This window comes from Pseudophryne corroboree, chromosome 5 (assembly GCF_028390025.1).
Source record: "Pseudophryne corroboree isolate aPseCor3 chromosome 5, aPseCor3.hap2, whole genome shotgun sequence".
Lineage (NCBI taxonomy): Eukaryota > Metazoa > Chordata > Amphibia > Anura > Myobatrachidae > Pseudophryne > Pseudophryne corroboree.
The window spans coordinates 280,446,799-280,471,882 of NC_086448.1; the positions used below are offsets into that span (position 1 = coordinate 280,446,799).

The 25,084-nt window shown below is 46.2% G+C and overlaps 1 protein-coding gene across 8 annotated transcripts in view; it reads left to right on the forward strand.

Annotated features, from left to right (window-relative positions):
- Positions 1 to 25,084, forward strand: part of DNAJC13 (DnaJ heat shock protein family (Hsp40) member C13) — a 554,470-nt gene that overhangs the window by 309,900 nt on the left and 219,486 nt on the right. For all 8 annotated transcript variants that reach the window (XR_010177689.1, XM_063922373.1, XM_063922368.1 and 5 more), the window contains 4 exons: positions 14,330 to 14,451; positions 15,402 to 15,477; positions 18,576 to 18,671; positions 20,021 to 20,164. Coding sequence is in view for 7 of the 8 variants with exons in the window: in XM_063922373.1 (XP_063778443.1) it covers positions 14,330 to 14,451; positions 15,402 to 15,477; positions 18,576 to 18,671; positions 20,021 to 20,164 (438 nt within the window). In the remaining variant the exon portion in view is untranslated. The remainder of the gene's footprint in view (positions 1 to 14,329; positions 14,452 to 15,401; positions 15,478 to 18,575; positions 18,672 to 20,020; positions 20,165 to 25,084) is intronic.

Here is a 25,084-nt window from a genome sequence, read left to right on the forward strand (position 1 = left end):
TTGGGAAGCACTCTCCCTTGCTAGGGGATGATATTTAAGATTCTACCATGGTGTTAAGCTGCTTCTCCTAGTTTAGTCTTCTAGACTTTAGTGTTCATGTGTCAGTAGCCACCAAAAGGTCAGTTGCTTAGAAGGTTGTCCACATTTTCAGCATGCTGGATGTTAGACGTAAGTTTTCTGCATTTGTTTCATTTTTTATTTTTATTTTTTTTTGGGGGGGGGGGGGGGGGGTTCGGGGCAGTCCTATGCAGGGACTGCTCCTACCTCTATTTCCTAGGTGGGTCTGCAAATCTGCAAGTGTAGACATGCACGTGATTGCAATGCTGCAGATGCACATCATTCAACAAGAAGGCTTCTAAGGTCTTTAGAAGCCATATATGGTTGCTGTATAGCATGGGAGTTGCTTACCTTTGGAATCGCTCTTTCTGCTAATTGCAGTCCTGACTGGCAGTCTCCCTGTTACTGCCTGTTCATCATGTGATTAGCAAAGAGTGTTTCCAATGTACTTGCCACGCTGTCACAGGGGTGGCTAATGTTTGCTGACGAGACTGGAGCTCTCGAGACCCTAATTAGAATTTGCTATTGGTCCTATCCCTCACACAGTGATGGTAACGTGGAAAGTATAGTTGGGTAGCATTTTTCCTGGCAATATTTTGAGGTGTCTCTCTCTTTGAATTCTCTGGGTTACTAAGATATTGTCAAGTGTTTGATACAGTATTTTATACAGGAGGACTCGCTGGATAGCATTTAAGATTGATTGGAATATAGCCTTAGTCTTTACAGATTTTGGGAGATATACTTGCTGTTCTGGGGACTTCCTCTGCTTTCTTCAAATGGAAGAAGAAGCTTTTCCTGCGTTTCTCATTTTGATGATGTCTTAGAATGGGCCTGGCTAAAGCTGAACAAACCGTTTAAGGTTCCGTCTGGTTTTATATGAAGGTATTCATTCGTGGAGGTTGATACAGCCTTTGGGAGTTGCTACCCACGGTGGATCCCCTATTGCTAGACTGGCAAAATCGACCGTGACCCCTACTTCGAATTCGGCAGTATTGAAGTATTCAACAATCCGTAGGATAGAGGCCATGTTGAAGTCCTTATTTATTCTTGCAGGGACAGCTCTGTGACTGGCCCTGGCTGTGGCTTGGATTAACAAGGCCATGGAGACATAAATAGATTGATCAATTGGCAAAGGGTGTTCAGCCTGGAATAGATTCATCTGATCCTTGCCATGGTGGATAATGCTAAACAAGCTCCATCTGTATGGGCCATACGTATTTTGATACAGTTTATTTCTGCAGCGGGGTGCACTGGTATTCCACAGGGAATAACATTGGGGTGTAGAGTTGGATCTTGATCCAAGGCACCAACAGGCTAAAGCTTTGACTGTTCCCAGGATGCACTGCACCGCCTCCTCTATAGCCCTGCATCCAGGCAGTGGAGCCCAGTTTGTAAGTTGGTGCCTGCAGTGCAGGTAGCTAACAGGTGGGGCTGCGCTAGGCAGCCCTAATAAGAGCTTTTTAAGAAGAAAGAAGACTTATAGGGCCGCAGCACAGGTACTAGATGCTGTGTATGTCATGCTGACATTCTGTGCTGCGTCTCCATCACCTCCCCCAGCAGCGTTACATACTCCCGCGCCCTGGTTTCCAGGTACTTGCAGCTGAGGCGCTCCGGTCATCAGGCACACATCACCACTGCTGCTCTCTTGGATCACGTGGCCGCACTTCAGGAAGGAGGTAAGCGGGTCCCCCAGGTGGGACCTGCCAAAATCGTGATCCGGTCGCGGTCCCAGGAGATGGGCTGCGCTGCTGGCGTGTACACTGTGGCCGTACAGGGACCCCACTATATCCACCAGGGCAGGGAGCAAAGGTCGGATTTACTAAAATCCATTTATTATATACTCCATAGTACCCGGTGGTGAAGTCCAGCAGAGGGGATAAGGCGCTGACCTGTAGCCCCTCCCCCAGCTCCAGTCGCCATCTACAGCAGGTGTTCCCGCCCTGGAGCTGCATCTCTCTCTCTCTCCCTCACTCCCTGTCGGCGTTTGGGCGCCATTTCACAGAGCTGCGCTGATCCTGGGATTGCTGGGCACTGTCTCCTCTGTAAAGCCGCCTGTCTCATCAGCGCTGTGCATTTACAGGAAACTTAAGTTAGTTAAGAACAACTGCTCTACTATATGAATATTTAGTACAAGTATTCTGTTATATACATCCAGTGCTTACTGTGCATTGTTATATCTGTATACGTACATTTCTCTATGTAGTATTACTAGTTCAGTGCAGTCTTATTGTTATACAGATGGGTCCACATTTATCTTGACCTTTAATAGGATTAACTGAGACTGGCCAGTCGGACTTAATCCCATGCTGTAATGACTTAATCCCCTGATGTATTGTTCTCTGTATTGTATTGCAGCTGAGAACAATAGATAAAGGGTTTATGCTAATAAGTCATGTTGTGCCTAGGCGCAGAAAACTAGTCAAGATAACTGTGGAACCATCTGTATGTAATCATTTCTGCATTGTACCTGTGACTGTGTGTGCCTATAGCTGCTGTTTGGATTCTATTCTGTGTATCACACGTATTGCTATCACTATATTCTGTACCCTGGGGAACTAAGTGCGTCAGGGTCTCGTATACCATTTAGTGTTCCACAGGATATACTGTTTTGTATTTTTCACTGTGTGTTTCAGTCACCTCATACCACTTAATACCTCTGTTTGTGCTCTGCAATTGCAGTCACATATCTTAAGGGGGGTACACATGGAGAGATCCGTGTTTAAAATCTAAGCAATCTGAGTGTATGACACCCAGCGATAGCCGCGCATCGCTATCGCTGGTGCTAGATTGAGCATGCATACATGCTCAATCTAGCAGGTCGCTAACTTCACAGCTGTATGAAGTGAGCTGACTACGCTTGTAAAAAGACTTACGCCCCCCTGTGGGACCTCCTGTGCCATTACAGCCACATGTTGTCCCTGTAGTTAATCCATCCATGGGCGGATACTCTGTCAACCCAGTTACAGCAATTAAATCAGTCCTTGGTTAAACAAAAACCTAACCCTCGCCTTACTGGGACCAAAGGGTCATCGAAGCGGGCCATTTCTTCCTAACCACTAATGTTTCGGATGATTCTTCCAATTCGGATGGGGAATATACTGATCCATCAGATGCTGATACTGCTGCTTCTGATGAAGATTCTACAACACAGGTTGGTGTTCCTGACCCTAGTCGAGGCAATCAAGCTGATTCTTCAGCTTGATGATGAGATTGACCCTCCTGATATGTCTAAGAAACCTAATCAGTTCAAACGTCAGAAGGTTACTAAATTAGTCTTACCACATTCTGACCATTTAATTGACATATGTTAGCAATCCTGGTCTTCTCCAGGAAAGAAATTTTCCCTATCTGAAAAGATGCTAGCCTGTTATCCTATCTCTGCGGAGTTGAGTAACAAGTGGGAAACCCCACAACATATATGATACCACTGAACCAGCGCTGTATCGGGGTAGAATAGGGTCGTATTCCCGTAGTTTTCCTTATTTCTCCCGTAGTTTTCCTTATTACCTTAGGTTACATGATTTATTATAAAATTAAATTTAAAATCAAGACAAAAGATGGGAGATGATTTTTCCAAAAATAATCTCCACTATATATACATAAAATCTGCACAGCATGTGCTAGTTGGCATTCATTTGTGGGCTGGGTCCTGACAGAAATAGAGCAATGGATAATTACCACGAACTGGTGAGAACCGAATAATCAGTTCTATGAGCATAGGTTACATCAGACTGTCCAGCTGCAGCTTGGAGAGTTTTCTGGTGTCCAAACGCCTCCCAGATCTGGCATAGATGGTACCACGTCCTTATTTAGTCAGGTCAGTCCCCACGAGCACCACAAATGAATGCCAACTAGCACATGCTGTGCAGATTTTATGTATATATAGTGGAGATTATTTTTGGAAAAATCATCTTCCATCTTTTGTCTTGATTTTAAATTTAATTTTATAATAAATCATGTAACCTAAGGTAATACACTATGGTTTGCAATTTTCCCTTTTTTTCCGGTACAAACTGAGAAATAAGGAAAACTACGGGAATACGACCCTATTCTACCCCGATACAGCGCTGGTTCAGTGGTATCATATATGTTGTGTGCTTGTCTGTTTTGAATTGAGGGAGGAGAAACCTCTTTTATGATATCTTAATTAGCAGCTGTAAGCAGCGCCTTGCCACCTGTCTAAATTCTACTTTGCAAAGTGGGAAACCCCGCCATCAGTGGACTCGCATGTAGCCCGTCTTGTGGTTTCCTCTACTCTGCCCGTCACCACCGTCACCTCTTTGAAGCGTGTGGAGGGTTGCCTGAAGTCTATTTACACCCTTACAGGTGCTGTACATAGACCCAATATGGCAGCTTCTTGGGCTGCAAAAGGCATTGAAGCATGGGTTCAAGCAATTGAGGAAGAGCTACCTCTGAATTTTTCTGACACTGCCAGACAATATCTGACCTATATTACCACAGCCTCCCTCTATATTCAGAAGGCAGCCTCTGATGCAGGCGTTATGGCGGCCAAGGCATCTACTATGTCTATCCTGGCTCGCCGGATTCTGTGCTCACGGTCCTGGTCGGTGGACCTGGACTCTAAGAAGACCTTGGAGGTACTCCCTTTTAAGGAAGATATACCGTATATACTCGAGTATAAGCCGACTTTTTCAGCACAGTTTTCTATGCTGAAAAAGCCCCCCTCGGCTTATACTCGAGTCAACGGCTGCAGCAGACGCCGTGGGCTGTGTGGGCGTCCGCTGCAGCCGGCTCCAGGGACAGACACTAGAGGTCATTATTGACCTCTAGTGTCTGTGCGGCGTTGCTATGGGAGAGACGTCATGACGTCTCTCCCATAGAGATGATCGGGTGCCGGGAAGCGGGCGCCGGCGCGGGCGGCCAGACGGAGCGGCGACCAGACGGAGCGGGGATCCAGATGGAGCGGCGGCCAGACGGAGCGGGGATCCAGATGGAGCGGCGGCCAGACGGAGCGGATGAACAGATGGAGCGGCGGCCAGACGGAGCGGAGCAGCGCAGCAGCAGAAGAAGCGGTCGGGAAGCAGGAGCGGGGCAGTGGTAAGTATTGTTTTAGTGTGTGTTTATGTTTGTAAGCTGCAAAGGGGGCACAGTAACAGGGGGCAAACAAAGGGGGCACAACAACTACTGGGGGCAAAGAAAGGGGGCACAACAACTACTGGGGGCAAAGAAAGGGGGCACAACAACTACTGGGGGCAAAGAAAGGGGGCACCACAACTACTGGGGCAAAGAAAGAGGGGTCATAACTACTGTGGGCAATGAAAGAGGGGGCACAATACTGGGGGCAAAGAAGGGGCATAACTACTGGGGGCAAAGCAACGGGGGCATGTTTTTATCTGTCACTGGGGGTATATGTGGCACTGGGGGCACAACCCTAGAAACAAACATTACCCCCTGGCAACAAGCATAACACCTACCGCATAAAATCCCTGGCAACGAGCATGACACCCTGAGCATGAAAACCCCTGGCACCGTGCATTTCCCACCCTAGGCTTATACTAGAGTCAGTAATTTTTCCCAGTTTTTTGTGGTAAAATTAGGTGCCTCGGCTTATATTCGGGTCGACTTATACTCGAGTATATACGGTACTATTTGGAGATAATCTGAACAAAATTGTGAGACTGCGTTTCTCCGAAGTACTAATCCTTCGGTTCTGAAAGCTAAGAGTGCTGCTTTTCGTTCCTTTCAACATCCAGGTAAAGCAAAGGGTCAGGCGTACCCGAGACAGGCTTGCACTTCCAAGTGCACAGTGATCCAGGATAGAATCTGCTCTTTCATCAATAGTCTGGAATTGAGGGCAGTGTTCAAGGTTTTGATTCAGATGCGGAATCTCTTACAGGGGTGTCTTTTTTTTTTAATAAAGTATTTTTATTTCGAAGGAGAGTAGTTTGCATACAGACATTGCATAATGGGAACACATTAAACACGTAATGACATGACCTCATCGGGGAACAGCATTCACTTTCGACTTATTTTCAAACTATGTCATTTGCTCATAGGCGCATAGGAATAGACAGTTATATATACCATTATTTTGCATTATCCGTACACTCTAGTATTCATGAAATCACATTATACTTTGTTTTGTTTCCCCCCCCCCTCAAATATAACTCTTACGGACAATCCGTCCGAGTAAAACCCTTTAAAAGAGAAGAAAACAATCAGAAACCAAACACAGAGAACCCCAGAAATAAAAAAATTAAAAAAACAAAGAGACAAAAAACATTATGGGGAAGAGGACGCATTGGGGGATACTAGCACTCTAAATCCTACCCTGTCCAGATGGGCACAGAGCCACTCTCTCATTCACAACCCATTGGGTGAGAGGGAAGCCTATGGCCCTAGAAGATCATAACTTGGCAAATCCAGGACCTGTTAGTAACCCTATCACCATTAAGTTGTAGGGTCTGGGACGGAGTATATGGATTCCAGCCATGGAGACCAAATTCTTTCAAATTTAGCGGAGGCATTGTGTTTCATATAAATGTATCGTTCCTTAAAAACAGTGTCATTTATTAGTGCCTTAAGAGCGGGGAGTGTAGGGCCCTTAGGGGCCATCCATAGCCTCGCAATGCTCACCTTCGCCATTGCACATATGTTGCGAGCATATAGGCCCCCTGGACCAGACACAAAGTCAGAGCTACCCATTCCCAGGATGCAAAATTGCGGAGTAAGCATGGCCTCGTCCACCCCTGTGTTCCCCAGAATCGATCCGACCCCCGCCCAGAAAGCCCGCAACACCGGACAATCCCAAATGAGGTGCCAAAAAGTACCTGCAGTCATCCCACACTTAGGGCAGTCACCCACACGACCCGTCCCGAATTTGGCCAGTCTGGCCGGGGTCATATATATTCTATGCAAAAGGAAGTATTGTATCTGTTGATACCTGATGGATTTGGTAACCGTGCACGGAGTTTCCAAAGCAAGGGCCCAGTTCTCCATCTATGGGGCCCAGATCCTGCTCCCATTTGACACGGAGACGTGTCAAAGGATCTATATGGAGTTTGGCGAGTAGATAACCATAAGCATGGGAAATCATCTTAACTCGACCCAGCATACTTACAAAGGTCTTAATGGAAAATGGTATAATTTTAGGGGGGGAATTGGCGAATTGGGACTGCAAGGCATGTCTGAGCTGGAGGTATCTAAAAAAATAGGAGTTAGGCAAATTAAACTCATCTTTTAGTTGTTGGAAGGATTTGAGCGTATTATCCGTATAAAGGTGATTTATGGAAATCACTGATTTAGGGGCCCAAACTTCCCTCCCCTCGAGCGCATACAGTTCAGGGAGCCATTTAGAATACCAGAGGGGGGTGTCCGGGTCCAATCCATAAAATTTCAAAAGAGTTCTTAGTGCCTGCCACACCTTCATGGCTTGGTATATAAGAGGAGGGAGGAACCGGGCCAGGCTCCCACTCAGCAACACCTGCAGGGGGGATAAGTTGGGGAAGTAGCATTGGACAAATACCCAGTGTAGAGAAGTGACGCCAGTATCCTGCACCCATGCACTAATATGAGTCAGCTGAGCGGCATAGTAGTACATCTGAAAGTTTGGCAAGGCCAGACCTCCGTCGCTGCGCAGCCTGGTGAGAGTGTTCAGTTGTATTCTAGGACGTCTGCTAGCCCATATTAAAGAAGACAGGACACTATTCAATTTTCTAAAGAAGGATGGATGAATATATACAGGGGATTGCAGAACCACATATAGAATCTTAGGTAGTATTATCATTTTTACGAGGCTGACCCTGCCAGATACAGTCAATGGACGCTTACACCAAGTCTTGGATTTACGAGTAATTTGTTGCATGATCGGATCAAGGTTCAAAGGCGTAAAGTCAGAGGGATCATTGGTTACCTGAATCCCAAGATATTTAAATTTCGCCGTCCAACATAGCGGTAGGGAGATTTTAGGAGCAGCAGGGGGGGGGGCAATCACAGGCATAATAGAGGACTTAGTCCAGTTAATATGAAGGCCTGAATATACACCGAACTCCTCAATCAATTGCAACACTGTAGGCATAGACCTGGTGTAATCCTGCAGAAACAACAGCATGTCGTCAGCGTAAAGGGCAATCCTATCCTCACGAGGGCCGGTATGAATGCCCACCACGCCTGGGTGGGACCTTATTAGACAGGCCAAGGGTTCGATGGCCAGGGCAAACAAGGTTGGGGACAGAGGACATCCCTGCCTGGTCCCGCGAAACAGGCGGAACGAGGGAGAGATATAGCCATTCACTGAGATCCTGGCAGTCGGGTGCTGATAAAGCAATTTAATCCATTTTATAAAATTAGGCCCGAAACCCATAGCTGTCATGACCTCCCATAGATAGGACCACTCGATACTGTCAAATGCCTTGGCGGCATCCAGTGAGACCACTACCGAGTCAGAGGGGAAGTCATATGGGATTTGTAAGATGGTATATAATCTACGTAGGTTAATAGAAGTGGACATCCCTGGCATAAAGCCGGTCTGGTCGGAGTGGATAATGGAAGTAATTACGGTGTTGAGTCGAACTGCAAAAATCTTTGCCAGGATCTTAGCGTCAGTGGGAATCAATGATATCGGTCTATAGGATTCTGGGGATCTAGGGTCTTTTCCGGGCTTCGGGATCACTATAATAATCGCCTCCGCCATAGAGGGGGGAAGTTGATCATTAACAAAAATATCAGAATACAGGGCGTAAAGCCTAGGACCGAAGAAATCAATGTGGGTCTTGTATACCTCTGAGGGGATGCCGTCATAGCCCGGTGCCTTGCCGCTGGGAGACAAGCCAATAGCCGCCGTTACCTCTTCCAGAGTTAAGGGTGCCTCCAGCATCTCAGAGGCCTCCGGGGGGAGTGTGGGTAGTGGAATATTACTTAAATAAGCGGAGAGGTCTGATGTCGAGTCTACCATTTGTGAACTGTAGACTTCAGCATAGTAGGAGCGGAATAGCTGCGCAATTTCCGGCGTGGTGTTCACAAGGGCGCCATCGCTACCGGTCATCTGAGCAATTGTAGAACCTGGGCGGTCACTGTGCACCAATCGAGCCAACAGGCCACCTGGCCTATCGCCCTGCATGTAAATATTAGTAGCCTGAAATAGAAGCGAGCGCGAGTTTTTATCAAACAGATGAGCCACCCATGCCGACTGGGCCGCCAGCCAGCGCACCTTCAGCGCAGGGGTGCCATCCACCAAGTATCTAGATTCCAAATCCCTGGCGTCACTCTCAAGGGCTCGCTCTCTCTCCCTGCAGGACATTTTGAGGGCAGAAATACGTCTAATATACGTTCCCCTCAGGAATGCCTTAAATGAATCCCAAACCACTGTTCCGGGGGCCGAGCCTACATTGTCAGTAAAGTATCCCTCCCACTGAGTCACCTGGTCAGAGCAGTCACCTATTTGCAGCTGCCAGGAAGGATGCAGTTTCCAATAAGATTGACCCCTCTGGCTCACCATAGCGAGAGTCAACACCATAGGGGAGTGATCAGATATACCCCGGGCCTCGTATTGGACGTCAACCACCCTAGGGAGAAGAACGGGGGAGAGTAGGGTCAGATCGATCCTGGAGAACGAACCATGCGTACCAGAGAAGCATGAAAACTGTCTAGTCATAGGGTGCCGAGCTCTCCACACATCCACCCACTGCAAATTATTCAGAAAATCAGCAAATTTAGTAGGACTAGAGCGGACCCCAGCAGCCTGCGGAGAGCGCCATCTGTCTAAAGCTAAATTCATGACATTGTTAAAGTCACCCAAGCAGATTACCGGGGTGTCCGGAGAGGAGGCTATGAATGAAGCGGCTTGCTGTAGTACATCGTACGAGAATGGGGGGGGGGGGATATAAACCGCCAGTATGTAGTAGGGTTGGGAACTTAGTCTACATTCAAGGAACACAAATCGACCGTATTTGTCAGTCTTGACCGATACCAGCTCAAATTGGACCGATTTCTTTATCAGGATTGACACACACCTGGAGGAAGAGGAGTGAGAAGCGTGATAGGCCCAGCCCACCCAGGGTCTTCTAAGTGACAGTAACCTATTCCCCTCCAAGTGAGTCTCGCAGAGACATGCAACATCCGGGCCATATTTCCGAAGTGTAGTTAATACTAAGGAACGCTTTATCTTATTATTTAAACCTCGAACATTCCATGTCAGAAATTTCAAATTAGCCATAGATCTGGTAATATTCTATGTAGTAACCTGAAGATACAGTCCAGCGAATATTCCTGGAAATTGTTAGTGAGGGTAATAACAGTGCTATACTACTCAATCCCTGATTCTTAATCGACAGTATCCAATGCATCAGACATACTTCCCACATCAAAATGAATGTACTCCAAAACAAATTTAAGCATGAGAAAAATAACAAACTATAGAAAGAAAAAAACTTGTGTAAGGCACAGCAACAAGCTGTTCGCTGAACTCTCCCCCCCTCCCCGTATACCACCCCTAACTTCGGCATACTTAAATCCCAAACTATCGTTTCTATCTCTCAAGGGCTAAATACTAAACAAAACCCTTAACCAAAGTCAAGCGATCAAGAGAAAGAAAAGAAAAGTCCTGAGCCACCAACGCCAAGGGGGGGCTCCCTGGACAATGGGTAGATGCCTCTGGTGGTCCCAACCGATCATTAGACAGTGCAGGGACTCAATCCGGGGCCATCTGGCGCGCTCCCGGAGCATATCTGTCCAGCCATTGGGCCGCCTCTCTAGGGGAATTGAAGAATTTGGTTTCCCCGTCCGCTACCACCCGGAGTCGGGAGGGGAATAGCAAAGAGTAGGAGACGTTCAGGTCTCTGAGGCGCCTCTTGATAGGCATAAACTGGGCTCGATCCTTCTGGACTTCCGCGGCAAAATCAGGAAAAGCAGACACGGTAACCCCGTTTCTGGTAAGGGGGCCTTTTGTGCGTCCCAACCGGAGGACCGAGTCACGGTCCTTATAATGCAGAAATTTGGCGATGAAGGTGCGCGGAGGGGCGCCAGGAGGTAGAGGACGAGATGGTATCCGGTGTGCACGCTCCACCGTAAACTGTGCCGTGAAGGATTCAGCGCCGTACAGTTCCTTAAGCCATGACTCCAGGAAGACCTCAGGCTGGGAGCCCTCCTCCTTCTCCGGCAGGCCCACAAATCGCACATTATTTCTACGCAGCCGACCCTCCATGTCTAGTAATTTGGATTGAAGGGATGTTACTTGCTGGGTTACCGTGGAAATAGATTGTTTCATAGGACCGCACATATCCTCCAGATTCGAGACACGGGTTTCTGCCTCTCCCACTCTCTCTCGTATGCGCTGGACGTCCTGCCGAAGCAGCGAGAGATCACACTGCACTTTCTCCATCTTATCTGAAAGACGCTGTTCCGATCCAGCTATTGCCTCCAGCACTTGTTGAAGAGATGGAGCTGCGGGTGTGTTAGGGGATTCAGCAGCTGTTGCAGATAGGGAGTAGGAGTGGGACGGAGAGGCCCCCTGCGAAGCGGCCTGCGAGGCCCGTTGGTTTAGTGGGTTAGGTTGTCTGGCCAATTTCTCCAGCTTCGCCGCAGCCGTGCGCTGGCCGTCCCGAACCATGACGGACAATAGGTAGTAACAGACACTCCGGTATAATCTCAGGTCAAAAGTGTAGAAGGAGACTTCAGCAATGAGTGAATTTTAGGGTTGTAATAAGCAGAAACACATCCGCAGCTGGTCTCCAAAGTAGTAGGCACATGTAAAAGAAAGTACTGGCAGTGTCCCAGAATATAGGTGAGAGCAGGAGCGATGCAGTTATTTAGTATGTAAAATAAGACAGCAACTGAAGTCAAAGTGTAATTTGATCCCAGGAGGTAGAAGTCACTCACCAGTTACATATCAGTCAGCCTTTAAGTGAGAGTGTTCCCTCTATGACTGGAAGCAGCAGTCCAGAGCAGTGGGGCCGGGAATCTCCAAAATTGAGGCCGAGGATCCGGAGGAGGTATAGGCCGCAAATCCGGAAGTATGTCTCCTCGGCCGTACAGACCCCGGGGAGAGCGGGGAAATCGCCTGCCGGTGCCCTGCAGCGTAGGGAAGAAAAGCAGGGTATTCAGGCACACCAAAGGGGCCAGGATATTACAGGAGGATGTTTAATCCAGGGAGCTCCCGGGATCTGCTTCCTACTCCTGTGCTGCCGTGGCCACTACAGGGGTGTCTTTTAAAGATACAATAGGACAATTGCACGGCTGTGGCATACATCAACTATCTAGATAGTACAGAAAGTTAGCAAACTATGTCAGAAATCTCCCGAATAATGATCTGGGCAAAAAAGTTTATCCCAGTTATCTGGGCTGTAGTTATCCTGAAAGTGGAAGATTTTGAGGCCAACTTTCGGCGCAGGATTCACTCAGGAGATTGGGAACTCGAGTAGGTGATGATCAGTTTGATTTCGGATCAACAGAGGGTTCATTGAGAGAGAGAGATCTGATGGCTTCCAGGTTACACACAAAGATTCCGGGTTATGGAGCAAATTCTAAAAATCCTCAGATCACCTTAGTGGGTGCCCTGATAGCACCTGGTTGTTTTAGTTGGCTTATCTGTTTCCACCAATTTCTCTGTTACTGAAGGTCCTACAGCAGATCAGGAGGGAGAGGTTGCATGTGCTTCTCTTCCTATATCTGTTGTCCATGCTGGTGGATCCCCCTTGGCACCTTCCCATTAGGGAAGATCTCACACAGGGTCCATTTAGGCACTCTAGTTTGCAATGTCTGACTTTAACTGCATGGCACTTGAAACCCAGTTCTTGAGATCTAGAGGGTTCTCAAAGTTGGCGGTACAGACTATGATTAAGGTTCGGAAACCAGTTACAGCAGCCATTTATCATAGGGTATTAAAGGCATATATACTAGTGTGAGCAACAGGTGTTGCTGGCCTCTCTGTGCAGATGCCAAGTATTCTGTCTTTCAGGTGGGGCTAGACCAGGGTCTGCACCTCGCTTCATTGAAGAGCCAAATTTTGGCCATATCTATATATTTTTGAGAGGCATTTAGCATTGCTGCTGGAGATTCAGACTTTTATGCAGGGTATTGTTAGGATGTATTGTTACAATTCAACCTGCCTATGTTCTGCTGATTCCATCATGGGATCTAAATTTGGTTTTGGAGGTGTTTTAGCATACTCCTCTGGAAACTTCAGTCAGTAGATTTAATGGGCGGGATTCAATTCTTTTCACCTTTTTCCACTCCCGTTCTGTTTCTGCCCTCAGGGGCGTGGTATCTTTATTTCAGCTCGCTATCCCCGGAGTAGAAAGGCACCCAACCCTTTACTCCGCTAAACCTGATTACTATGGGTGCAATATGCGCGATAATGGAGATCATTTTAGAAAGGAAATTGGGCGTGATATATCAATTGAATCCCACCCAATGTGGCTTATGTGGAAAGTTGTTTTTCGTTATCTATAGCCTTCGCAAGGAGAGTCTCTGAGCTGGCAGCTCTCTCTTGTAAATTCCATTTTAAATTTCTCACCCTGATTAAGGTGGTTTTGCGTACAAGCCCATTGTTTCAGCCGAATGTGGTTTCGAGTTTTCATATTGATCAGGAGATAGTCTTGCTAGCATTTTGACAGTAGTCTCATTTTTGCTTGAAACTCACAAGCAGGGCTGGACGGTTTCCAAGCAATCCATTGCCTGGTGGATAATCTCTACTAAGCATACTTGTCTGTGAAACAACCAGTTCTGGATTCCAACAGGGCACATTCTGTGAGGGCTGTAAGCAGTTCTTCGGTGATGTGTCAGGGTGCCGCAGTTATGAGGGGTGGCCATCTGAAACTCTGTTCACACTTTTACAAACTGTTACCGTTTCCACACTTGCTTTTGAAGATGCTAATTATGGGTGAAAAGTTTTACTCACTGCATTGCCGGAGTGTACTCCCTCTTAGCCTTGCTTTGTGAAGTCCCATTGTTTACAGTGTCCCCCAGATAGTATGAAAGAGGAAACAATATTTTATATTCAATGTAAAATCAATTCCTTGGAGTCCACGTCCATCTGGGGACACTGACGTCTCTAACTTTTTTAAATTTTGTTGTGCATGGTGCACAATTGTGTTTTCCGTCGGGCCTTGGAAGAGTAAAAACTGAGTTGGGAGGATTTAAGACTGAGGAACCTCAATAGAATGAACTCTTTAGTGCTTACTCCTCACGCTTCCCACTTAAACCCATTGTTTACTGTGTTCCATAGATGGACTCCGTGGAATTGATTTTATGGTGACTATAACGCTTGTTTTACATCTGATACGTTACAGCAACTAACAACATTTTTATTTCCAAGGAAGCAGACAAAGAGATCGCAACAAAAATGCAAGAACTCGCTCTGAGTGAAGGTGCCTTACCTCGACACTTGCACACTGCTATGTTTACAATAAGTGTTGATCAGAGAATGCTTACGAACAGGTGAGTGAAATTGCCTTTCTGCATCTTTCAAGGAGTATAATGCTGATTAATTTCTTTTGGTGAATGCATACTGAACATATCCTGTAATTACTTACTGTATGGTTGTTGTTTTTTAACGGTTAACTGAAAGAATTTTAGCTCGGTAGTGTTCTTTCTGGCCATGCATCAAACACAAGTAAATGGAGGCCTTTTTGTCTTAGTATAATAAGAACATACATACCCAGGCCCAGCTCCGATGCTTAGTAACCATATTTGTATTCAGTTTGCACAGATTTATGAGTGAAAAATTAGATAGACCATGGACCAAATATTTTCTGGCTCAGTCAGTATGTGGTCATCCGATTCTGTGCACATATTTGTATTCAGTTTGCACAGATTTATGAGTGAAAAATTAGATAGACAATTGACCAAATATTATCTGGCTCAGTCAGTATGTGGTCATCCGATTCTGTGCACACTTGACAGACTTTTCTCGTTAGAATACCTGAAGTTTAAGTGGTCCTGGAAAGATGTTTAATGGCATGCAGGGTCTGTTTCCTCTAAATGAACAAAATGGTCAAATTAAGGTCTTATTGTGGAGCATCTTCATGTCCCAGTTTTATTTAGACTATCCCTCCTCTTTACTCTTGAACATTTTACCTGACCATGCTTATTTTGCCATAATTCAGAATCCTAAAAAAAAAACCAACCAAACATTAGAAAAAGTGGCAAGAGGTTCCAGTAGATTCTGTTGCCTTATTTGGAACCCAGGTGATATAGTGCATATTATGGTTTAAGCAACTTTTTTAGTTTGCATGAGTGTGCCCAGGTTTTCATTTAGTAACGATGGGGAGCCCTTAACCCTCTTTTCTATTACAACTATTATTTGCTTCAAAGGAAGTTGAGAAAAGTATTTGTATGTATTTATTTTAATTTTGATTCCTAATTAACAAATAATATTTGTTTTTCAGACAGCTGAGTAGACACTTAGTGGGGTTATGGACAGCCGATAATGCAACATCTGCTAATTTGCTGAAACGCATTTTGGTAAGGGAAGAATTTCTGCAATATTTATAGGAGGATTATACCAACAAATAATGTTGCAAACTTTGAAAACAACAAAATTAAAACTTAAAAGTTTTCTCGTTCAGCATTCCAGTCGAAGTATTTATATACTAGCATTAGCCCGCATGTTCGCTACCGTGTATGTCTCTTACTGCTCAGCAGAACTTCATTTACAAAGATTGTAGTGCCAATCCGTTGCTACTTAACCTAACACTGAAGGTTGCAAGTAACATGACCAGCGACTCTGATATATATCAACTCGCACTGTGTGTAACCATAGCATATAGTATTGTCTTGGTAAGCCATTCACTGGATTGACATGTAAACTGAAACGTCGGAAGTCAAGATAACCTCCCTGATTAGTGATTGATCTGTAGTCATATTTTCTTGTGAAATAGATCTTGTATATCTATACCTGTCTATGTTTTTGTAGGGTGTGGATCATAGGGTCGACAGTGTCTAGGTTGACCGCTATTGGTCCACAGTAACTAGGTCGACACAAGCATTTGGTCGACATGACAAAAGGTCGACATGAGCTGTTTTTTTTTATTTTTGGGTGTCGTTTTCTTCGTACAGTGACCGGGGACCCCAATTAGTGCACCGTGTCCCATCACGTGGCTCGCCTTGCTTCGGGCAAGGTGCCTTGCTCCACTGCGCTCGGCACAGGTTACCGTTCCCAATTGTAGTCTCCATGTGGATCGTAATGTATGAAAAAGTTCAAAAATTGAAAAAAATTGTGAAAAACTCATGTCGACCTTTTGTCATGTCCAGCTAGTAACCAAGTCGATCTAGTAACCATGTCGACCTAATGCATGTTGCCCAATAGGGAACATTAATTATAGGGACTCCCTTATCACTTTGGAAATACAATTTTAGTACATGTGTTATATCAATTTAGAATATGCTTGTGTATTAATATAATAAATCATGTTACAATATTAATCAAAGTAATTAAATGTTATTATAATGTCCAATAATGGTGAAACCTTGTATGTAGTGATATCACTCGCATCTGGGGGATATTTTTAATCTCCCTCTGGCTGTACGGAAGTTCAGTTATTTACCCAGTGTTAGCTGATGATACAAATGTTTCTATTTGTTTTCTGCAAGAATTGATATAGTTAACACAAATGTTGCTATTAATAAATTATGCACAATGTTTTAAACATCATTTATTTTGCAACATTATGCTGCTGAGCTAGTTTATGCTGGCAGACTGATCATTTTATGTTATAGTGATTTTATTCCGTGTCACAGTATGTCAGTGTCAGGGGAAAATATGAACCATGTGTAACTTTTAAGAAACTTAAATCCACCTGTTTCCAAGTGTGCTACAATTGCTTATGTTCTAACACTTGGAAGACATAATAATTACACATATAATGGGGTTCCGGTATGAATGGTCGACCATGTTATAGTCGACAGTCATTAGGTCGACCACTATTGGTCGACATCGGCATGGTCGCCATGGACAAATAGTTGACACGTGAAAATGGTCGACACATGATTTCTTTTACTTTTTTTGGTGTGGTTTTTTGCGTAATGTGACGGGGAACCCCAATTAGTGCACTGCGTCCCCTCGCATGGCTCGCTTCGCTCGTCATGCTTCGGGCAGATTACTGTTCCCAATCGTAGTCCACGTGGATCACAAAGTATGGAAAAGTTCCACAAAAGAAAAAAATTTGAAAAACTCATGTCGACCTTTTCACGTGTCGACCATGTGTCCATGTCGACCATGTCAATAGTGGTCGACCTAATGACTGTCGACCCATAACATGGTCGACCATCCAAACGGATACCATGTAATGGTGATGACACATGCATACCCAATTATTTTCAGTACACTTATACCCCTTTTCCACTAGCTCAAAAAACACGGGTAAATGCACGGGGGGGCGCATTTACCCGTGTTTTTTGCAAGTGGAAAAGGGTCTTCCCCACAAAAACCCAGATCAAGTGACCCGTGAATCCTACACGGGTAAACACCTGGTTAGGACGCGGGAATGATCCGGGTAGGGTTGTAGTGTAAACGGGAGCCGTCTCGATGCGACACGGTCCCGTTTACACTGTATGGAAGAGTGGCGCTGGGAGATCATGTGATCTCCCGGCGCCGCCCCTGCCGCGTCACTAGCAGCGTCACCAACTCGGCAATATGCCTGGTTGGTGACTGGTGATGGGAAAGGGGCCTGAGCATGGGCCGCAGCCGGGTAGCACCCGTGTCAGGCTCCCGGCTGCGACCCGTGCTCATGGGTGGAAAAGGGGTATCAGGTATGACTAAATAGTTTCTTCAATAGTCTAAAGCTGTGCATAAAACCTTTCTTGTAGAAGACCGCAAAATATTTTACCCTGTCTGCCCCTTGTCCTAGGTAGCGAGTCATGTTCTTGACATTAGAACGTAGAAAAGTACCCTCTTGTCTCATGCCGACATTCATCGTGTTGACACTGATGTTACGGCATATCGACATTGTTACTGTAGAATGAGGACATATTGTTTTTCTCATCAATCTGTCTTGCGTCCTAATGGAAACAGTCACCCTCCATCCCAGGTATAGGGGTCTATTCATGAAGTAGTGAAAAGAGTGTAAAAGTGAGTCAGTAGAGAGTGCCCATGGCAACCAATCAGTGTTGAGGTAACACAAAAATGCATTCTATAAAATTATACTTAGCAGATGAATGGTTGCCATTGGCAACTTCAACACTGGCTCACTTCTACACACTTTTCAATGCTTCATGAATAGACCCCATGATGTTTATTGAAAATTATTTGAAATCATGATTTCAATTTGTGTATTTTTGTGTTCTGTACTGTATACCATTTCTTCAATAAAATGTAATTTAACGATGATATGGAACATGTTTACTTTTTCCATAAAGGTATTTATTATTTCATTAATGTTATTGAGTCTGTGGGTATTGGTCATCCAGAGCTTGTAGAAACAGTACAAATGAGCAAGTGTGTGTTTTTTTTTTTTAACACTTTGGAAAATGAATTGGGCACTGTACTTTTATCTGTTCTTATATAAACGTTAGCCTCTGAAGTTTTAGAATAACACTGTTTACCTTTTGTTGCATTTCTCTAGCCCTCAGGTTTGTTGATATACCTGGACAGTACAGACCCAGTTCCAGAAAAGGATATTGACCGAATGCACATTAGAGATAATTTGAAAATTGCTTCTGTAAGTTTTTTGTTGTTGTTATACATCATAATTGTGTTCTTTTGCCATGCAATAATACCCCTTTCACACCGCACGAATAACCCGGTATCGACCCGGCATATTGCTGGGTCGACACGGGTCAGTGTGCGGTGTGAAAGCGCCATGTTGGATTTCCCGGGTCGCCCGACCCGGTAATTCAACCCGGGTTATGAGCAGTGTTATTCCCGGGTTGAATACCGTGTCAGTGGCTCTTTAAATGGATTCCTGGGTCGAGACGACCCGGAACCCATTTACAAGATAGGGAGAGGGGGCGCTGAGATGAGCTCATCTCCCAGCACCACCTCCGCCCCTGCTGCCGGCTCCACCCCCCGCTGCTGTGGCAATCCTCCCGGCAATATGCCGGGTCTGGAAGCCAGCAGAAAGAGGTAGGAGAGTCTCCAATGCCAGATCCCACCCGGGAAGGACCCGTTTCTAATTCTCGGGTGGGATCCGGCATTGGAGATGTGAAAGGGGTATAAATTGTGTAGATTAGTAATTCATGACATTAGGGATATTTGAGGGTGTACTTGGGATCCAGGTCTTCCAAGGACGCCAGACTTATCTCATGCAACATCATTTCTGTGTGTTCAGCTGCCAAACAAGATGGTTTTCCAGAGAATGATGGGCATACAATTGGCGTTTAATGCAAAACACTTTGAGCGCTTTGCAGTGTGTACTAAATAATTTTCTGTAAGGGTTTGGGATTGTGAATGACCCAATAAACATGTCCCTAAAAGATTTATACCCCTCTCACACCACACAAATAACCCGGTATCGACCCTGTATATTGCCGGGTCTTCGCGGCTCGCTGTGCGGTGTAAAAGGGGTCACTCACAAATTCCTGGGTCACCTGACCTGGTATTTCAACCCGGGAATAAAGAAGTGTTATTACTGGGTCAGGTGCAGTGTTAACAGATTGCTGGGTCGATGCGACCCGGGACCTGTTCACAGTATAGGCAGTGGCGGTGTGGAGATGATCTCATCTCTCAGCGCTGCCTCTGTCCCCGCCCCATTGGGGAAGCCAATGTGAAAGGGCCCAATGCCGGGTCGCACTCGGGAAGGATCCGTTTCCAATTCCCGTGTGCGACCCGGCATTGCGATCTGAAAGTGGTATTATCTTATTACATTCTGCAGTACACCTGTGTGATTCTCTGTGACTTGACCAGTTTCAGCGAGACAAGTCTGTTTTTCTGCAGGAATGAATAATTGGCAGCAGCTGAACATCTGCATATGTTACATTCCAATGAGTAACACAGACATCAATCTTTACTTAAGATGTAATCAAGCATATTTTGCAACATTTTGTTTTTGTTAATGTTCTATTTCAACAGGACCAATTTGGCAAATTTAGCAAAGTTCCAGAATGGCAAAGACTTGCTGGGAAAGCCGCTAAGGAAGTAGAGAAATTTGCCAAGGAAAAAGTTGACCTGGTTTTATTGCACTGGAGGGATAGGATGGGAATCGCACAGAAAGAGGTAAGGATGCGGTCACAGAGTAGTTTAGATTTTGTAAATATACAGATTACTATTTCTAGGTTTAAAAATGTGGCTTAAGATTTTAAAATGTGCATTCTTATTAATATGTCTTGCTCCTCTGTTTTTCTTATTTTCCTCTTAGTTCCTAGTGGATACTGGGGTCTTGTACTTTAGTACCATGGGGTATAGATCGGGTCCACTGGAGCCTGGCACCTTAAAAACCTTTAGTGTGTGTGTGTGCGCTGGCTCCTCCCCTCTATGCCCCTCCTACCAGACTCAGTTTAGAAAAATGTGCCCAAGGAGCCAGGTGCATTTCTCTGGAGCTCCAGTCTTTGTCTTTATTTTAGTTTATTATTTTCAGGTAGCCCTGTTTGGCAACCAGGCTACCTGCTTCGTGGGACTTAGAGGGGGGACAGAACCAACCTCCTGAGGGTTAATGGTTCGTAATCCCAGCTGACAGAACACTGAGCTCCTGAGGTACTGATCACACATGGTTAGTATGTGTGCCCACACCAGCAGCTAGCCGCCACCCTCTAACAGATGCCGAAGTACAAGGTGCGGTGAGTGTTACTCCGAGATCCCAGTTAGCGGGTCTCCGGTGCAGTTTTGGCGGCAAGTCACGCAGCAGTCACGGGCCCAGAGCTGCGGTGCCCGTCGCGGACAAACTGGCTAAGGGCTGATGCCCCTCAGTGCTCACTGTCACAAAAAGGCTGTGTGTGTACTGTATGCATATTATATTTCTAACATAGCCAGTATAAACTATTGTTCTGGGACCGCGCGCCATTACAGGGGGCGGGGCTTCCCGTACCGGGATCTGAGGCGGGAAGGTGCCATTTCCTGCTGCTGTGGATCAAGGCTGCATGCACGCTGCTCCTCCAGAGACCTACGCTGCTACAGGACTCTGTGCTTGTACCAGGGGGTCATAGACAGGGGGGGAGCATGCCAACGGTAGCACCGCTGCACTACTGTCAGGTCATACACTTAGTTACATATTGTACTGCTGTGTTTCTGTGTGCTGGTGTCCGCTCCTCAGTGTCACTCCAGGGGCTCTCTAGGGTCTGTGTGGAGCTGTTGGTCAGTGGGCTGCGCTGTTTTTATAATTGTCTAAGATGTCTGTGGACATGGTAATGTGTGCTGCTTGTAACTCAACCCCATCTTCAGTGGGGTCACTCATGTGTGAACAATGTTCCTTGTCTCCACAAGGTCACAGTTCACAGGCACCTGACTGGCTAGATAGTTTTAAATGCATGATTCAGAATGTTAATTCAGAATTAGCTGCAGTTAGAAAAGAGAGACAGGTGTTAAACCTCTATTGATTGTGTGGCCAAAGCAGCAGATCTCAAAAAGGCTTCTCAGCTCCCTCTAGTGGTTTCACATAAGCGCTCACTGCCACAGGTGCACCAGTCTGATTCTGATTCTGATCAGCCTGATGTAGATGATGAGGACAGCTCTCTGTCCCCAGGGGTGGAGGCCCTCATCTTTGCTGTGAGAGAGGTTCTTCACATACCGGATCAGGAGTCCAAACCATATGAGGAGTTGTATTTTAATGTTAGACCAAAGACCTCAGCAACTTTTCATGTGTCTAAAGAGTTAAACTTCCTGGCCAAGGAAGCATGGTTAAACCCTGATAAAAAATTTAAAATTCCTCAGAGGTTTTTTAACTACTTTTCTCCTCCCAGCTGAGGACAGGAAGGTATGGGAAAACCCCCCGTCAGTTGATATGTCTGTATCCAGACTGTCTATGAAATTGGTACTGCCGGTGCCAGGGTCTATATCCCTAAAAGAGCCAGCTGACCGTAAGTTTGAGACGGTCAAGGCAATATATACGGCAGCACAACGCCGCACAATTGTTTGTGGGTGGATTTCCAGGGCGGTAGTCAAGTGGTCAGATAATGTTCTTGACAGTTTAGATTCTCTTCCCTGGGATGATGTCATTACTCTGCTGCAACATATAGAGAATGCTGCAAATTTTATGAGTGAGCATTTGTGTAAGATTAATGGCCGCACTACTGCTATGGCTGTTTCGGCGCGCAGAGCTCTTTGGTTACGTCAGTGGTCGGCAGATGCTGATTCCAAAAAGAGTGTAGAAAATCTTCCCTTTACAGGTGATGCCTTGTTTGGAGACAAATTAAATAAATGGATCTCCCAAGCAACGACGGGTAAGTCTACCTATCTGCCGTCTGCTGCGCCATCTGCTAGATGTTCTTACACCAGACCCTCCTTGCAGTCCTTTCGTGTGGCAAGGTTCAGAGGCAGGGGCCGGGGAGTCTCCACCACTTCCAGGGGATCTCGTGATAAGTACCGTATACCTGCAAGTGCTGTCTCCCTGGACCAGACCACCGGCCTCCCTGCCACTAAGCCTTCCGCGTGACAGTTGGCCCCAGCAGCAAGGCGACTTTTAGGTAGGTGCTCGCCTTCAACAATTTGCCCACGTGTGGGTGGAATCTTGCCGGGATCCTTGGGGACCTCATTTCCCAAGGATACCGGCTGGAATTTTAAACACTCCCTCCTCACAGATTTTTCAAGTCGGGCTTACCAGCTTTACTCGCAGCAAAAGTTACCTTACAAGAGGCTATTCAAAAATTCTTGCAGACGGGGGTGGTGGTTCCAGTACCACCTCCTTTACGCAACCGGTGTTTTTACTCCAGTCTTTTTGTCGTTCCCAAATCGGAAGGTTCGGTGCTCCCCATCTTGAACCTGAAGTCTCTAAACCCGTATTGGTGAGTGTTCAAATTCAAGACGGAATCCTTGCGGCCGGTGGTGTCCGCTCTGGAGAAGGGGGAATTCCTGGTGTCTCTGGATGTCAAGGATGCTTACCTACACATTCCCATGTGTCCCCCTTATCAGGCTTACCTCAGGTTCACCATATTGGATGATCATTTCCAGTTTCAGGTCTTACCCTTTTGATTATCTACAGCTCCAGGGGTCTTCACCAAAGTCATGACGGAGATGATGCTGCAACTGCATAGTCCCCTACTTGGACGATCTCCTCATAAAGGCTGTGTCCAAGGAGCATCTGCTGCACAGCATCGATCTGACGACTTGCCTACTTACGGATCATGGGTGGATCCTAAATTTTCAGAAATTTCACCTGGAACCGATCCAACGTCTTCAGTTCCTGGGAATGATTCTGGATACAGTGGGGTAAATTTACTAAGGTCCCGATTTTGACCGAGATGCCGTTTTTTCTTCAAAGTGTCATCTCGGTAATTTACTAAACTCAAATCACGGCAGTGATGAGGGCATTCGTAATATTTGGAAGTCCTAGGGAAAAAATCACGAATGAATACACCATCGGTCAAAACGCGTCTGTTTAAGTATGAATCTCGGTCATTTACTAAGAAGTGCAAAGCAAAAAAAAAAAAAAACACTGCCGTGAAAAATTACAACTCGTAAAAAAGTGCTTAAAAAAAACAGACCTGCTTTTTATATTCGTGATTGGATAGGCATGCACGGATCCATGAGATCCGTGCATGTATATCAGTGGGAAGGGGTGGGAAAGTAATTATTTTCTCCAAAAAAATTGCGTGGGGTCCCCCCTCCTAAGCATAACCAGCCTCGGGCTCTTTGAGCCGATCCTGGTTGCAGAAATATGGGGGGAAAAATGACAGGGGTTCCCCCATATTTAAGCAACCAGCATCGGGCTCTGCGCCTGGTCCTGGTTCCAAAAATACGGGGGACAAAAAGAGTAGGGGTCCCCCGTATTTTTAAAACCAGCACCGGGCTCCACTAGCTGGACAGATAATGCCACAGCCGGGGGTCACTTTTATATAGTGCCCTGCGGCCGTGGCATCAAAAATCCAACTAGTCACCCCTGGCCGGGGTACCCTGGGGGAGTGGGGACCCCTTCAATCAAGGGGTCCCCCCCCCCCCAGCCACCCAAGGGCCAGGGGTGAAGCCCGAGGCTGTCCCCCCCCATCCAATGGGCTGCGGATGGGGGGGCTGATAGCCTTTTGTGATAATGAAAAGATATTGTTTTTAGTAGCAGTACTACAAGGCCCAGCAAGCCTCCCCCGCATGCTGGTACTTGGAGAACCACAAGTACCAGCATGCGGCGGAAAAACGGGCCCGCTGGTACCTGTAGTACTACTACTAAAAAAATACCCAAAAAAAGACAAGACACACACACCGTGAAAGTAAAGATTTATTACATACATGCACACAAACATACATACATACTTACCATATGTTCACACGCAGGTCGGTCCTCTTCTCCAGTAGAATCCAAGGGGTACCTGTTGAATAAATTCTACTCACCAGATCCAGGGTCCCAGGGTCCTCGGGGCAACCATTTGTAATCCAGGTACTTGAATAAAAAAACAAAACGGATTCCCGAGCCACGAACTGAAAGGGGCCCCATGTTTTCACATGGGACTCCTTTCCCCGAATGCCAGAAACCCACTCTGACTGATGTCTAAGTGGGTTTCCTCAGCCAATCAGGGAGCGCCACGTTGTAGCACTCTCCTGATCGGCTGTGTGCTCCTGTGCTGAGTGACAGGCGGCACACGGCAGTGTTACAATGTAGCGCCTATGCGCTCCATTGTAACCAATGGTGGGAACTTTCTGCCCTGCGGTTGACCTAAAGTGACGTCACCGCTGAGCAGAAAGTTCCCACCATTGGTTACAATGGAGCGCATAGGCGCTACATTGTAACACTGCCGTGTGCCGCCTGTCACTCAGTACAGGAGCACACAGCCGATCAGGAGAGTGCTACAACGTGGCGCTCCCTGATTGGCTGAGGAAATCCACTTAGACAGAAGTCAGAGTGGGTTTCTGGCATTCGGGGAAAGGAGTCCCATGTGAAAACATGGGGCCCCTTTCAGTTCGTGGCTCGGGTATCCGTTTTGTTATTTTCACAAGTACGTGGATTACAAATGGATTTGAAGAGGACCGATCTACACTGGATTTTGTGAGTATAAT